This window comes from Drechmeria coniospora, chromosome 03 (genome assembly GCF_001625195.1).
Source record: "Drechmeria coniospora strain ARSEF 6962 chromosome 03, whole genome shotgun sequence".
In the NCBI taxonomy this organism is placed as follows: Eukaryota; Fungi; Ascomycota; class Sordariomycetes; order Hypocreales; family Ophiocordycipitaceae; genus Drechmeria; species Drechmeria coniospora.
Genome location: NC_054391.1, coordinates 5,658,866 through 5,674,244, shown reverse-complemented (window position 1 = coordinate 5,674,244; position 15,379 = coordinate 5,658,866). Strand labels below are relative to the sequence as shown.

The 15,379-nt window shown below is 55.7% G+C and overlaps 7 protein-coding genes across 7 annotated transcripts; 4 read left to right on the top strand and 3 right to left on the bottom strand.

The window, feature by feature from the left end:
- Window positions 1–1,317: 1,317 nt before the first annotated feature.
- On the top strand, window positions 1,318–2,085 carry DCS_07262 (guanylate kinase; the record flags this gene model as incomplete). Its single annotated transcript, XM_040804547.1, has 3 exons — window positions 1,318–1,327; window positions 1,420–1,736; window positions 1,825–2,085. 3 exons carry the CDS (start codon window positions 1,318–1,320, stop codon window positions 2,083–2,085), a joined length of 588 nt encoding a protein of 195 aa, XP_040654651.1.
- Window positions 2,086–2,669: 584 nt separating this feature from the next.
- DCS_07261 (cell division control protein 10) lies at window positions 2,670–3,841 on the bottom strand (the record flags this gene model as incomplete). Its single annotated transcript, XM_040804546.1, has 3 exons — window positions 2,670–3,005; window positions 3,058–3,620; window positions 3,721–3,841. The coding sequence occupies 3 exons, from the start codon at window positions 3,839–3,841 to the stop codon at window positions 2,670–2,672; spliced, it is 1,020 nt and encodes a 339-aa protein (XP_040654650.1).
- Window positions 3,842–5,065: 1,224 nt separating this feature from the next.
- DCS_07260 (meiotic recombination protein Ski8/Rec14) lies at window positions 5,066–7,120 on the top strand (the record flags this gene model as incomplete). The annotated part of the gene is made up of 3 exons (XM_040804545.1): window positions 5,066–5,399; window positions 6,145–6,690; window positions 6,750–7,120. The coding sequence occupies 3 exons, from the start codon at window positions 5,066–5,068 to the stop codon at window positions 7,118–7,120; spliced, it is 1,251 nt and encodes a 416-aa protein (XP_040654649.1).
- Window positions 7,121–7,593: 473 nt separating this feature from the next.
- DCS_07259 (DNA polymerase delta subunit 4) lies at window positions 7,594–8,259 on the top strand (the record flags this gene model as incomplete). The annotated part of the gene is made up of 2 exons (XM_040804544.1): window positions 7,594–8,022; window positions 8,089–8,259. 2 exons carry the CDS (start codon window positions 7,594–7,596, stop codon window positions 8,257–8,259), a joined length of 600 nt encoding a protein of 199 aa, XP_040654648.1.
- Window positions 8,260–8,633: 374 nt separating this feature from the next.
- Window positions 8,634–9,757, bottom strand: DCS_07258 (UPF0553 protein c; the record flags this gene model as incomplete). The annotated part of the gene is made up of 3 exons (XM_040804543.1): window positions 8,634–9,038; window positions 9,104–9,258; window positions 9,340–9,757. 3 exons carry the CDS (start codon window positions 9,755–9,757, stop codon window positions 8,634–8,636), a joined length of 978 nt encoding a protein of 325 aa, XP_040654647.1.
- Window positions 9,758–10,747: 990 nt separating this feature from the next.
- On the top strand, window positions 10,748–13,440 carry DCS_07257 (uncharacterized protein; the record flags this gene model as incomplete). The annotated part of the gene is made up of 5 exons (XM_040804542.1): window positions 10,748–11,470; window positions 11,520–12,006; window positions 12,066–12,646; window positions 12,701–12,962; window positions 13,016–13,440. 5 exons carry the CDS (start codon window positions 10,748–10,750, stop codon window positions 13,438–13,440), a joined length of 2,478 nt encoding a protein of 825 aa, XP_040654646.1.
- A 44-nt stretch (window positions 13,441–13,484) lies between these two features.
- Window positions 13,485–14,585, bottom strand: DCS_07256 (3-ketoacyl- reductase; the record flags this gene model as incomplete). The annotated part of the gene is made up of 3 exons (XM_040804541.1): window positions 13,485–13,849; window positions 13,943–14,029; window positions 14,093–14,585. The coding sequence occupies 3 exons, from the start codon at window positions 14,583–14,585 to the stop codon at window positions 13,485–13,487; spliced, it is 945 nt and encodes a 314-aa protein (XP_040654645.1).
- Between the last annotated feature and the right edge of the window lie 794 nt (window positions 14,586–15,379).

Here is a 15,379-nt window from a genome sequence, read left to right as displayed (position 1 = left end):
CAGCTTGCCGGTTGGTGACTTCTTCGCCGTCAGGTCACGACTGGAAATGTCCAACGTCCACGTGGAGGCGGGTGACAGTCTGCCCTTTTTCGTCCAAAGCTGCCTAGCCATTTCCACTTCGTTCGTTGTCCACTTGAGTTTTGAGGCAAGCTCGTCGATAACCCCGTTCCCGCCCCGCCCTCGTCCTAATGCGGTGCGGTACCGTTCGTGCCAACCGTCGGTCCCTCACTTCCCGGACCCGAGCCGATAGGTAGCCTTGCGCCAGCCTTCAGCGAGCCTGCTGCCAAATAGGCGTCCTGGCACGTATGCTTACTTACTGTACTTACGCGTACGCAGTAATAGTGGGCGTTGCCATTGTTAGAATACGCGCTGGCCAATCACCAGTCGCATTCGCCGAGCTGGTTAGAAAGGACCAGTAGTATCACTCCGAGTATGTTCATGTGTGTGATGTACGGGGCACGTTCGAGTCTTTTCATACTTACACCATGTAATTACGTGTGCACCCCGTACGGAGTATCTGTACTCTACTGTAGGCGAGTTGGCAGAGATTTTTCAAACGGCAAACATGTTCATCGAAGCGCTGGGCGACGACGTGCAAGTATTTCCCGAGACATCTCGTCCGTCTCGTTTAGCTGCTGCCCGCTTGGATTCATACTTTGTCCGTGCCATGTGTCCATCTCCATGGCCCCGCCCGCCGTCGCAAGGTATCGTACGAGTGCTATTATATACGACGCTGTTGACCCATCCATCTCTAACTGCCGAAATGACGTTGATGGTCAATTGCCCCCCGGGCCAACCAAGGGTCTTCCACATGCTGCTGACCGTGCACGTAGAACTGGCCAAGTAACCCTTCGAACGGCAGGGAGAGCCGCGCCGTACCGGACATTGGTTCGCAGGGGTAAAAAAACTTTAAAAATGAATGACAGCATCCGTCAGCATCTGCTCGATGGCTGTACCGCAAGTGACAAGATATTTAGAGTAATATTGTCTGTTTATTATACAAGTACTGCCAGTTGGGCGTACGGTATGAGTAGCAGCTTAATAAGTATTGTAGTAAGGTACGGCGTACAGTAAGCTGGCCTTTACCCCACCATCTGTATCCCACTTCCCGCCCACCTACAGTACACACCTAATTACCCACCTACCCACCCAAGCATATGCAAGCATCGTAGCTGGCTGACCCACGTTCCTACATACTTACTGTACTTACTGCCTGGGTCTCCAACGGCCTCGTCCATGCTTCCTCCATTGTCCTATCGCCCGATTTCCGCCTCAATCCGATCCCTCCGCGTGCCTAGCATCCGTCTTCAGAGTAGAATGGCCACCCGTGCGTCCCGCTCCTATCCCATCTTTCCTCGAAAGAATCCCCCCGCTCCGCTTCTTCCTAAAACTAACGGATCGTCTCCCGTCCGGCTTCAGCTCCTCCCGACCGCCGCCCCATTGTCATCTCTGGCCCCTCTGGAGTTGGCAAAGGCACGCTGTACAATCTCCTGTTCCAGCGCTATCCTGATACCTTTGTCCTCTCCGTCTCCCACACGACCCGGGCCCCTCGCGATGGTGAGCAGGATGGCGTTCACTACCACTTTGTCCCCATGAAGGATTTTGAGGACCTTATTGCCGGTGACGGCTTTGTTGAGCATGCTACTTTTGGCGGAAATCGCTACGGTACAAGTAAGATGACCATTGCGGAGCAGGCCAAGAAGGGCAAGGTTGTCCTGCTTGACATAGAGATGGAGGTAGGCTCGCCCCCTCACCCCGGGCGGTGAAGATCGCTTTGCTCTTTGGCCTTGGCCAGTCCCATGGGAGCTAACCCTCTGGCAATAGGGCGTCAAGCAAATCAAAAACTCCAACATCGAGGCTCGCTACATTTTCATCTCCCCCCCGTCCCTCGAAGTCCTCGAGTCCCGTCTGCGTGGGCGCGGAACCGAAAATGAGCAGAGCATCCAGAAGAGACTGGCCCAGGCCACGAACGAGCTTAACTATTCCCAGGTTCCTCATGTCCACGACAAGATCATTGTCAATGCAGACCTTGAGAAGGCCTACAAAGAGTTGGAGAAATACATCTACCAACCCCTCAGCGGGTAACGGACGGCCGCTACGTATAAAATAAGCCTGTTGGATAGAGGAAAGAAAAAAAAAAGGTCGAATGTAGACATGAACGTTACGTCGGGCCGTGCGAATGCATTCATCATTCCTTTTGTGGTTTTGGAACCGAAGACTAGCTATACTAGAGCAGAGCAAAAGACAAAACGAGGAGGCTTGATTAAAGAGTAAAGAAATGTATAGCATCAACAAGCTCTCCGGCCCATTTCGAAGGGGTGGATGCCATCAGTCTAGTTGCGGGATGCAGCAGGGAACCCGTCCAACTGGCAAGTTGGGCCTCCATACATCTACTTCCCGCCTCTGCATGGTGTGCCCCGATGCTCCGCCATACCACCCTCGTTGGCGTCAATAGAAGGCTTTTGGGAACGTCGTGAGCCAGAGTATAGAGTGCCACGGATCGCGTGATATCCCGTTTCAGTCCTGGTATATATGGCCTTTTTGTTCCAAACGCATCGCAGACAAAGAGTCTGAGGAAAACAAAACAGGATCGGCTGCACTCTCCCCAAGGTGCCGGCAAGCGACGCCATGGCTCCCTCGCAAAAACAAGGTCAATAACAAACATGTACCTAGTACCCGTTCATGGCCATTCGTTGCGAGCCGCGGCTCATTTCCCGGTCAGCGGCGGGGCTGATGGGTCGGCTGCTAGCGCTACCAGCATGCGCGCTGCTCTCCTTGAGGGCAAGAAGCTGTTTGGCGCGGAAGGTTTCGTAGTGCGTCTGCGACGTCGTCTCGATGAGATCCTGGAGGTGGGTTCGGAGCAGGAAGTTGCGGAGGTAGACGAATTCGCAGTGCGTCTCATCCTCGACGTTGATGACGCCCCATCGGTTCTGGCGTCCGCGAACCTGCTTGCCGTTGACGATGATGGACTTTTCCGACCCCACAACGGCAAAGGGAACGAGACTCTGCTTCGGGTTAGGGCGCCGCTCCTGTTCATGGGCACCGCTTCGCACATACCTTGATCTGGCCGTTCATGGCGCGCTCCTCTTCGTCGAATTCCTCATTGTCATAAGGGAACATCTTGAGGTTGTGGAAGGAGAACTCCTCCTTGATGCGCTGCTTGAAGGCGAGGCGCTCGTCGACCGTGAGCGTGTCGGCCTTGGCGATGACGGGAACGACGTTGACGACGTCCGAGAGCTTCTTCAGAACAACGATATCAATGGGCTTCAGGGAATGGCCCGAGGGCTGGATGAAGAAGAGGCAGCAGTGGATGCGCGTGTCCTGGATGTATCGCTCACGCTGGGCCGTGAGCTCCTTTCGCAGGTAGGCAGAGTGCTGATCCTTGATGTACTTGACGATGGGGTCCCAGCACCGGTCGTTGTTAACAAGGTCACCGTAGCCGGGGGTGTCGACAATGTTCAGTCGCAGTCGGACGCCGTTCTCCTCGATGATATGGGACACGGCTTGAATCTCGGTGGTGGAGCGACTGGGTTCATCAGGTTGAAAACGACCCTTCGAGTCCATCAGGTGCGAAGCGAAGATGGTGTTTATCAGCGTCGACTTGCCCAGTCCCGTCTGGCCTGCACGGATAGGGCATGTTAGAGGCGCGCAATCTTGCGGCGTCATGGGGAGGACATCCGAGGGGCGCGACAGGCGTGTGCTGGTTGTGCGAGAACGTACCGACGCAGATGACATTGAACTGGAAGCCGCGCTTCAGCAGCTTCTTCTCGATCTGAGACGTGATGCTGTCAAAGCCCACGTGGGACTTGGGCACGATCGTGTTCGAGGACATGGTCGCCATGTCGAGGGTCACCGATTGGATGTGGTCGGAGAATCTAAGGGGGAACGCGGAATGGACGAGGCCGGTGATGCTATCTCAACCCTATTCCAAGAAATGAACGGAAGCGGGACGGCGAAGGCGGGAAGAGGCGCGAGAAGCGACGCAGGACGGGACGCGGACACTGGTAGTAGGCTGGTGGTTCTGCGAGGGGCTCAAGACGGGCAGCAAGAGTTGAGATGTTGAGGCGACACGCCAGACGAACTGGCGACTTTTGCACGGGATAGCCTCTGCCGGTACGTATTCGACCAAGTTCCTGCCAATCATGAGCCGGAGTGTCGCACTGTGCTGAAGACTCATGCCTGGTCGAGAAAGGGGTAAAGCGCGGTTCATGTCAAGGGGTCATGAGAATCCACTCCGGCACACTGTGCGCCTGTGATTGGTCCATATCGTGCGTAATGAGAAAGAAGGCTGTAAAAAAATGCAAGCTGTCGACAAAAAAAAGAGGCGCAGCTCAGTACGCAGCAGTACACACGCTGCCACGAACCTCGATCTGTCGTTTTCTTTGCTCTAAATCGCTCCAGAAAGCTCTTGTGACCAAGTCTTGCTATGCCATCACCAAAAAGCGTCAGAAAAAGTCATTAATGTATGGCCAGAGTCGTTGAATCGGTACCAGCGAACCTGTTGAAACCTTGCGTGAATCACGAAAGGAACGTATCGGCCGTACCTTTTTGTCCGTCATGCATGCCCACCACTGCGGAATCAGCAGAGGAATCGTTTCCAACTACCGACACGATATTGAATGCTGGAAAAAAACCATCCGAGTAACGATGCCATTAATTCTCGAAGCGAATCTGATTTTTCAAAACCAGTTCCATACATATACCATCGTGCTGTACTCCTTAGACGTGCATGCATCCATTCGAGTATTAATACGGATGGCGTTTTGCCTTCTTCAGATATTTGATATTACCCGAAAGGGGATAAGGGCTCTTGGGGTCCGCTAACCTATTCTGTCACGCCGAACTTTTGTCGCGAGAGCATCAGAGCTCATGAGTTTATCCTGCACAGCAGGGACATGCTACATCACCAACTGACGACATCGACGTTTCCTCAGCTATCCTCCCTTCGCACACCTTTGATACGACACGTAATATCTGTCCGCTAGTACGACTGTCGGTGCGGGCCGTTTGCTGCTGTTCTTCTCGCACCAGAGCAATCCATTCCGTGCAACCGTCACCCGAAAACATGGCGGCAATCACATCATCCGTCGTCGGCCGATTCTCGCTCGCATCAATGCTGTCGAGCTTCCAAGGGGTGAAGCCCACCACGGCACTCTTCCGACAGCGGATTCTCCCTTCACTTTCGATCGCAGTTCCCGGCATCAGCCTCAACCTTCCCGTGTTGGATGACATCTGGGAATCTGTACTGCGGGCGGTGCCGAAGAATAAGGTGTCACATTCCCGAAAGAGACACCGGCAAATGGCCGGAAAGGCACTCGAAGATGTCAACAGCCTGTGCAAGTGCCCCGGCTGCGGCGAGACGAAGCGAACACATCGGCTCTGCCAACGATGTCTGGAAGGTATGAACTTGGCCCTGCACCCCTACACGGTTGGCGTGATGGTGGACACTGACAGGCTTTAGACATGAAGAGGATATGGCGCGATGATTACCCCACGAACAAGCCGTTTTGATCTATATACTGGCGACGGGACGGAGATGATCATCATGTAGCCGGGTCGGCGTCTGACGGCTTGATTTGATGCATTTACAACTGTGCCGGTTCCTGCATTTTACCAGCGTTTTTCTTGGTCAAGGCGTTTGTAAACCTGTAGATGAATGGAGAATTACAAGATGCGTGGCCTTGCAACGTGAACGAACGTGCGTGAGATGGCCATCGCGCAGGAGCGTAAAACCTGTCCGGGCAGTCAACGGTAGGAATTTCCCACATTCAACAAAGCTGGGCGCAGATTGAGTTCGACAGGGCATAACCATGAAAATCCTGCCCGCAGAGTTTCCAGTAGATTGCGAAGCGCGGCGTGACGACAGTAACGAAATTCGGTGGCTGTGGGTGCCGTGACGCAGTCATCGTAATCAACCCCACCATCACCAGCCAGTTCGCCTTCCTGCACCTGCAACACCCAAACCTCGCTGGCCGTGGTACTCACAAATTTGCCATGGTCTGGACTCGTCACACACCCGCGCCGCAATAAGATGCTGACACGTTTGCGCAGTCGAAACAGTACCTGACGACGCATACGGTGGACAACGGTCAGGCTAGTTGGTCACCGATGCGAGAGACCTCGAGGCTGACACATGATCCGCAGCCCACATCACCGACATTTTCTCCCTCACGACAACGACCAAGGCAGTTCTTTCGGCGAGCGGCTCATCGACGCTGCACGTGCACGACACCAGCGATCCGGCCTACCCGCTGAAGCAGTCGATTTCGGACGCCCACAAGCTCGGATGCCACCACATCACCAGCTCGAGAAATGGCAAGGTCGCAGCGAGCGCCGGCTTTGGAGGTGAGGTCAAGCTCTGGGGTCTCGACCAAGAGACGGGAGAGTGGCAAAGCAGGGGCCAGCTCACGGGCCCTTTGGTGAAGGCCGGCGAAGTGTGGGCACTGGCCCTGAGCGAGGATGGCAGCTTCCTCGCGAGCACGACGAATGATGGACGCATCAACGTATGGGACGTCTCGGCCGACGAGAAGACCAAGGTTCAAGAGTACGAAACTGGAAACGGGGGCTCGGGCAGCTTCGGCATGTGTGTCGACCTCAGCAAGGACGGACGATACACGGCCAGCGGACATCAGAACGGCGCCATCTACATCTTTAACAACGAGAATGGGCGAATTCTGTACTCTCTTCCGGGTAAAGATGCCTAACTGTGCCTTTCGAAACTGAACCTCGTACGCTGACGACCGCCGTAGGCTTGGCAAAACCAGTACGGGCGGTATCCTTCTCGCCAGGCAGCACCCGTCTCGCCGCCGCCGGGGACGCCGGCATCATTGCCCTCTACGACATGAAGCACGGCGAACACGTCAGCAACCTGACAGGCCATGCGTCTTGGATCACCACCATCGATTGGAGCGACACGGGTGAGTATCTGCTCAGCGGCTCGATGGACGGCAAGGTCAAGGTGTGGTCCATCGAACGCGGCGCCTGCGTCGCAACCCACAGCGAGACGGACAAGGCCCTCTGGGCCGTCAGGTGGCTACCGAAGACGGGAAAGAGCGAGATGTTTGTAACGGCGGGCGCAAACAGGAGCCTCTCCTTCTATCGAGAGGCCACAGGGAGCTGAGAAGCAGCGGGCGGACGGTGGCGCCATGGCGTTGGCCCCTTGCGGCGCGCTGCTGGGAATGGCATCAAAGAGGAAGAAGCAATTTCACAGGCATATTTGCCACAACATCATTATTTCTAGCTTAATTCGGTGGCTCTCACCATCATTGCGTGTGCGCTTCACTCCCACAGTAGCACCACCTTGGCTCGAATGAACCTCGTGACATGCTGCGGCGCACGTGACCTCGTTCCAGTCTCGCGTTGCCCCGCCAAAGTCTAGCGGGATGTGCATGTCTCAGCCTTCGTCATAAGCCGCAGTGACCCCCCCACAGCCTCCGCCTCTAGTCGATTGAACAAACGCACGACAACTTCCACTCGCCCTTTGCAGTCGTTCCGGTTTGATTCCATCATACGGTCACCACAGTGCTTGCATATAGCACATCGAGAGAACACATCCGGTCAAGAACCACTGTCTACGGACAACCCGAAAGCAGAATGCCGACGACCAGACGATCCACAGGCGGCCCCAGAGCCCGGCCGGGTCCTACGAAGGGACAGTCAACCATCAGCTTCGCCAACAGAGTGACGAAGAGCGTATCTCGAGAGGGCAAGAAGGCCATCAGTACCCCCATAACTTCAAATATTGCCGCGCCGACCGATGCCATCTCAGAAAAGCAAGAAGTTGTGGACGTTCCCTTGGCGGACGATGTCCCGACGGAAGAGGAGCCGGACGTTGAGCCAGAGGAGGTGCCGGTCGTCTTGAAATCAGAGACGGAGCTAGAGGCAGAGAAGGTCAGCGATGCGCAGGTCAACAGCTACTGGAAATCAGTGGAAAGCCAGCGCAAAGCACCGCAAGTGCATCAAGAAGGCCTCGACGTCACCGAGAGGGTGTTGCGGTATTTTGACGTGAGCTCGCAGTATGGTGTAAGTATCGGATGGAATTTACTCCGTGCATGTGCAAGGAAGCGATGAGCTGACACTTTTTTCAAGCCTTGCATTGGCGTCAGCCGCATCAAGAGGTGGCATAGAGCCGAACGTCTCGGCCTCAACCCGCCTATTGAAGTTCTGGCCGTGCTTCTACGGGGAGAGAAGGAAGATGGGGAGAAAATCGAGACTGCACACATGGATCAGATCCTAAACTCCATCGTCCTCGATGCATGATCGGGCGTTGTCTGCACCATGAATAGCAGTGCTGCGCATGATATTTTGGGTTTGAACAAAGCTTCGGCGTTTGGGTGGGATCGGAATGGGGGGGGGGGGGGGGGGGGGGGCAATGAGAGGATCGATCAGGTTGTATACGAGGCATACGTCGATGCCATGCACGCTCTACACGTTTCAATGTCTAACTCTATCTAATACCATATGCTCCTGGTTCTATGATGCGGAAATGATTCGCTGCCGTTCAACTCAAGTTCCTTCATCTTGTCGTAGAGAAAAAAGTCCAACAAGGTGGCATTTACATGAGTGCCAGGGTGTCGCTTCCGTATCTCTCTCAGCATCAGCTCAACACACCAAATGCTGCATGCTGCGGCAGGTTAGCCAGCCGACCAAATAAACCCCGAAATCATCGGTTGCCCACCTCGCAATTGGACTTCCCACGGTCCGCCGCTCTCCAAGCACCGCCTGGCTTCGATGGCCGATACCACCGATGGGCTGCAGTACAGAGCACCCAAGGAGATGAGTATCTGCGGTATGCGGTAGTCGGCAAACATGGTGATCTTGTCAATGTCAGTAAAACGACCGTAGGACTCGCCTTGAAAGCAAGCCCACAGATCTGCGCAAAGGATCTGGGCTCGTTTGAGAAAGCGAATGGGCTTGCTGCTGCCGGGAAAGCTGTGCTCGTCACGGAAGCACGAAAAGTCTCGGGCGAGAATGTTCGCCAACCGGGCGGCGGAACCGTTGGCTACGGAGATGAGTCGGGTGATGGAGCAGTTGTATCTCTATTGTCCCACGTCAGATCTCCGCGCGCGAAGAAGGGAAGCGGCCCGGACAGTTCGCTGCTTACGTCGTACAGCACTTGAGCGCTCTCTCGCAAGCAAGCTAGACGCTCTGGCAACAATGGCATTTCCTCGTCGGTACAGGAACGAAATATATGTTTCAGAGCCTTCAGATTGCACTCATCCTCGTCGTGCCAAAAATGCGGGTCCGTGATGGGAATTCCTTTCAAGCGAGAGAGAGATACGTCAGTCACTTGCCACGGGCAATTCGGATGCAGGGTGCAACTTGGATGCCGCAACATACCCTCATCCAGGGCCCTTTGAAGGGCCGCGACTAAGCTCCAGTAGCCGGTCCATCGCCGGCCCCGGTGTTCGATGGCGAATCTCTCATCGTCCGGGAGGTCGGACCAAAAGGAAAAGTTGAGCAGGTCCATGGTGAAGATGAAGTTGACTGTGCTCTCGTCCTTGGTCGTCGGGTGCAGCTCATGCTCGGACCAGGTGGCGGTCGAGTAGCTCTTCTGCTGCATCTGCTGGTAGATGCTTTCGGCCGCGTTTTTTGTCGCTCGCATATCGATGGCCACGTCGATTCCGTTGTTGTAGACGTACTCTGCTCCCGAAAGAACACCCGTCTCCTCCTCTTGGTCCGCATCCACACCGAGCTTGCCCTCGAGATGCTGTCGAAGCAGAGCGAGGAGCTCGGGATCCGTCTCGTCGTCCGACATGGTTGTCGAGAAGCACTCTGCCGCAATCGAATGGTGTGAATGGATGACTAAACAGGCATGTGCAGCAGGTTGTGTGGATGGAATCTCATGATGGAGGATGTGTTTGTAGATGTAGGAAAGAGGGCTTGAAGATTGGCGGCGAGCATGAGTACGCTTAACTACTAGTATTCAGGTCGCTAATTAGGCCATTGGCAAGCATGCCCTGTACAAGGATGAGTGACGTTGCCTTGGCATGAGCCTCGACTCACCCTCAGCCTAGAACGAAAGTCAAGGTATTCCGGGTAAGAAGTCGTACTGTATCTTTTTCAGTCTCATAGCATCATGCCATCTCCGCATTGGTTTGTACATGATCCGAAGTCATTGCCAGGAGGAGGTACATTGCTGGCATACCTGGTACATGCGCTCCGTACTCCGAACAGTGTACGGAGTAATTACGGATTAATATCTCCGTTGTAATTCAGCACCGCGCCATACTTGTGCTCCATAGTGCACTGTACTGTACTGTAGGGCACGCTATAAGTATTTGTACTTAAGTACTTAGGTTAGTATACGCAAATACTGTACTTTGAAGTATTTACTTACTGTACTCCGTACTGTACTTACAGTAGGCACGGAGTAAGAATGTACTCGTACTTGCGTTTGCTCGTACTTACTTGTACTCGGAACTCTGTACGTGTGCCGGCAACGAGGCTGGTGCTGCTCCAGTCGGCCGAGGTGGGTTCACCTGGCTTGCGCAACAAGGCTGGCCAATCAAAGCGGACGGGTGGCCCGGAAGCTAGATCCCTGCCCGAGCCACTCGCTGGCCTCTGTCCAATTGGCTGCAGGCCGCTGGTGGAGTGCGAACAGCGACCAGGGCGACGGTCGCAATCGAACGTTCTTTCGGCGCCGTCAGCTCTCTTTCCATCTCGCCGACACTTGCATTGCGCCCATCGCACCGCCCGCTCGGCCTGGCTTCTTTGAATTTCGCCCATCGACAGCTCTTTCGCAGTCATGGAAGGGGAAGGCGAAGTCGGGAGCAGCGCGCCGGCACCTGTCAAAGTGGCCGTCGTCACAGCCCCTGCTCCTGTTCAGTCGGACGCTCCAGCAACGACGATAGCAACGACGACAGCAACGACGACGGCGACGACGACGGCAGAGCCGAGTACGACGAACACGGCCGAAACCGTATCCTCCTCTCCCTCTTCTGACCAGAAACCCCAACAACAAACACAACCTCAACTGCCATGCACGCCGCAGCAGCCGCAGGAGCAACAAGAACCACCACCTCCACCATCACAACAACAGCAGCACCAGCAACAGCACCAGCCGCCACAACTGTCCCAGCCGAGCACGAACTCGAGCCCCGCACCGAACCCTCCGCCGCTCCAGAGAACGAGAGTGATGGCGCGAGACACGTACAATCATCAGTCGCTGGGCGCATCACTCAATTCGACCGTGAAGGAGGTGGGTCTCCGTTCTCCTCGTCGAAATCGCTCGCATGCAACACTCTTGCATGCCAGTGCGAACGCGCCGACGAAAGCTAACAGGTGCGTCGTCAATCAGGTACGCGTCCTTATGGTCGGTGCCGGCGGTATCGGCTGCGAATTGCTCAAGAATCTCGTCCTCGCCGGCTTCGGCGAGGTCCACATTGTCGACCTCGACACCATCGACCTCTCCAATCTGAACCGTCAGTTCCTCTTCCGCCATGAACACATCAAGAAGTCCAAGGCTTTGGTTAGTGTTCCGCCTCATCCACTGCTCGTCAGAAGCTAACGGCTGCTAGGTCGCCAAGGATGCCGCCCAAGTCTTCAATCCCAACGTGAAGCTTGTCGCCCACCACGGCAATATCAAGGATGCCGAATTTACCGTGTCTTGGTTCCGCGAGTTCAAAATCGTCTTCAACGCCTTGGACAACCTCGAGGCGAGACGGCACGTGAATAGGATGTGCCTGGCCGCCGACGTGCCGCTCATCGAGAGCGGCACCACCGGCTTCAACGGCCAGGCGCAAGTGATCAAGAAGGGTGTCACGGCGTGCTATGACTGCAGCCCCAAGGAGACGCCAAAGTCATTTCCCGTCTGCACCATCAGAAGCACCCCGAGCCAACCGATTCACTGCATCGTGTGGGGCAAGAGCTACCTCTTGAAGTATGTCAATTCTCCCGTCCGATCCGACTCTCGGCCGAAGAAAGTTGCTCATGGCATGCACAGCGAAATATTTGGCGCGAGCGAAGACGAATCGGCCTTTGACCACTCCTCCGATGCCGAAAACGGTACGTCAACAACGGCCATGGGTCGACGGCTCCGGACAAGCAGCTAACCGACGCAACAGCAACGGAAATCGGCGAGCTCAAGAGGGAGTCTGAGGAACTCAAAGCGATCAGGGACGCCGTGGGGACGCCCGATTTTCCTCGATTGCTCTTCGACAAGGTCTTTCATGATGATATCGAGCGGCTTCGATCGGTCGAGGACATGTGGAAGTCGCGCCGGCGTCCGGACGCGCTCAGATACGAGACGGTCATGTCTCAGGCCAGCGAGGCGCTTGCTTCGAAGAATCGGTGCCTCCGCGACGGCCAAAAGGTCTGGTCGTTGGAAGAAAGCCTCGTCGTCTTCAACGACAGCTTGGACCGGCTCGGCAAACGGGTGCTTCAACTCCGGGAAGCCAAGGAACCTTTGGCTCCGGAGCCCATCATCGCCTTTGACAAAGATGATGACGACACCCTCGACTTTGTCGCTGCCAGCGCAAACATCCGGTCGACCATTTTTGGCATTGATCGAAAATCCCGTTTCGACATCAAGCAGATGGCGGGTAACATTATCCCCGCCATCGCCACGGCGAATGCCATCGTGGCCGGCCTCTGCGTTTTGGAGTCGCTCAAGGTGCTCAAGGGAGATTATGCGCAGTCCAAAGAGGTGAATTCGCTCGCAAGCCTGGCGTCCGACACGCTGCTGAACCTTTCCTTGTAGGTCTTTTTGACGCCGTTTGCGTCCGCCAGACTGTTGGCGCCGGACAAATCTCGACAGCCAAATATCGAATGTCCAGTCTGCGGCGTGTTCAACACGAGCGTCGTCGTCGACCTGCGCCGGGCAACGCTCAAGGACCTTGTCGATGACGTCGTCAGAGACAAGCTCGGCTTCGGAAACAAGGAGTTTGCCGTTAGCAACGACGTCGGCATCATCTACGATGCCGACGAGACGGAAAATCTCCCCAAGAAGCTCTCCGAACTCGGTAAGCTTCCGGACACGTGGGGCGAGGCTTTTGCGTCCGCTAATCGGACGTAGGGATCACGGGGTCCAGTTTCCTGACCGTCATGGACGAGGATGACGACGACGTGTTGGTCAACGTGGTCATCGACATCCACGAGCAGTTGGTTCCCCCAACGAGAGGCCGGAGACGCGAGCTAATCATGTCCAGGGCTCTGGGAGACGATGAGGCGCCGGTCAAAGTACATCTGAGCGAGCGTCCTGCCATTCCGCAAAAACCGAAGAAGAAGGTGTTGCCGCAAACGACCAACGGAAACGGGCTGCAGAATGGAAAGCGTTCCCCCGACGAAATTGTCGAGCCCGGGCTGAAGGGGGTCAAGAGATTGCGCGCGGACGGTGCCGAGGAGCCCAGGAAGAAGGCAAAGACGCACGAGGAGGCGGTTGATGATGTCGTCGTCGTCGACGATGGCGGCGGCGGCGCCATCGTCATAGACGACGACTGAGCTTGGCCTTGGCTTCCGAACGCAGCGCTGGCTGCGATGGATCATCAGGCCGCGCTCAAACCGCCGTCAAGGTTCAGCACGCAGTTGTTCGCAAACCCGTTGGCGGCAAGGAAGATGGCCGCGTCGGCGACCTCGGCAGGATCTGCCACGCGGTGGAGGGGGGTATCTCGAAGATGGGCCTCCTTCAACTCGGCCTTTAGCTCTGAGGGATGGCGGGAAAGAATATCAGCAAACGGAAGAAGCGGATTGGGGGTTGGGAGGTGTTCATGATGACGACGAAAACTTGGCGCAAAATCATCTCGGGAGGTGTACTCACGATCCCACATGGGGCTCTGAACCCATCCCGGCAGCAGGGCGTTGACGCGGATAGATCTGGCGGACATCTCACGGCAGAGGGCACGGGTGAAGCCTGGATGGAGTGTGGATAGTTAGCGGATGGATAAAATAGTGCCGCAAGGATAGCCATGCGCGGAGAATGGAAGACACGGGTCCGCTCGCATACCGACCACACCAGCCTTGGAGGCTGCATAGGCAGTGGCACCAAGCCCTCCCTTGGTGGCCATGAGGCTGGCGATGTTGATGATGCACCCTGGGTTCCGTCAGACTCACGACGACAACCGACTTCCTCGGGGAACGAGTTGACAATGCGTACCGCCAGGACGGACCTTGGCATACTTGCACACGAGCATCGTGGCGAGAAGGTTCGTGTCGAGGATGCTGGCAAGCTCCGGGTCAGATGTACGCCTGAGAAGTGTCGTCTGCGAAATGCCGGCGCAGTTGACAAGGACATCGAGCGATCCGACAGAGGCCAGATCCGTCGGCTTGGCGGCAGCGTCCGATTCGGCCATGGACGCAGGTGCCGATCCCCGCCCGGTATTTCCGGCGAAGACGGTCCTTATCGCGGCCGGATCGGCCACGTCCAAACGTATGAACCGATGGGCCGTGGGTATCTCCGCATCAGGGGATGACGATGGCGTGTACGTGACCAGATCGCGCTCGAGCTCGTGGCGGGATGCAACGGCGGTTCGGCCGAGGAGAGAGACGACGGCACCGTTGGAAGCGAAGGCCTTGGCGATGTGACGGCCGAGAATGCCAGTCGCTCCAACGACAGCGCAGTGCTTGCCGGCCAGGCGGAGGGAGGACATCGTCTTCCGGGCGGGTTGGAGGGTAAAGAAGGCAAGTTTGCCTGAGCCCGAGTGAGGCTGCCGTCGTCGGTTCCCTTGAGCGAAGGAGCTCTGGTGGGGCGACGGGGAGCTGATGGCAGTTCCGTTAGGCGGGGTTGGTTGAACTTGTAAGTAAGTACTTAATAATACGGAGTACTTGCATGTACTGTACTTACATTACTAGGTACCTAGTACTTTTACCTGACCTACCACTGTAAGCAATACTCCGTACTTACACTTAAGTACTCGCAGGACAAAGAATTGTACAAGTACGGAGTGCAGAGTAATACTACGCGACTATTTCCGAGCAGGTACCAGACCAGCTCGATATACAAGTGCCTGTTTGTACGTTGGTACTTTAGTACCCAAGTTCATTGTAGTTACAGGCCTGCCAGTGTGCTGTACCCAGCACCAAGTGTACTTGCGTGGTTGGAGCAGTCTTGTACACCTACTAGGTAGGCACTAACGTACTGTACTGAGTTGTACTCCATAGTACTCACTCCGTACATGTAAAAGTATCGTGTCCATACTCTGTACAGACAGTGATATACTGTACTGTACTTGCGTCCATATGTGAGAGGATGTGCACGAGTGATGACAGCCTACACTCTCCGGTATCGTGTACAAAAAGGACGGAGAACAGAGCCTGGCATGGATAACCCAGTTCTCGCAGGTGTGCATGTATTTCCAGAGCACCTAGGGACCAGGTGGGAGGTGTAAGTACTTGCTTTCATTCTCGGCCATTGTCAACGGCCGCTGTGCTAGCGGGTCAGACA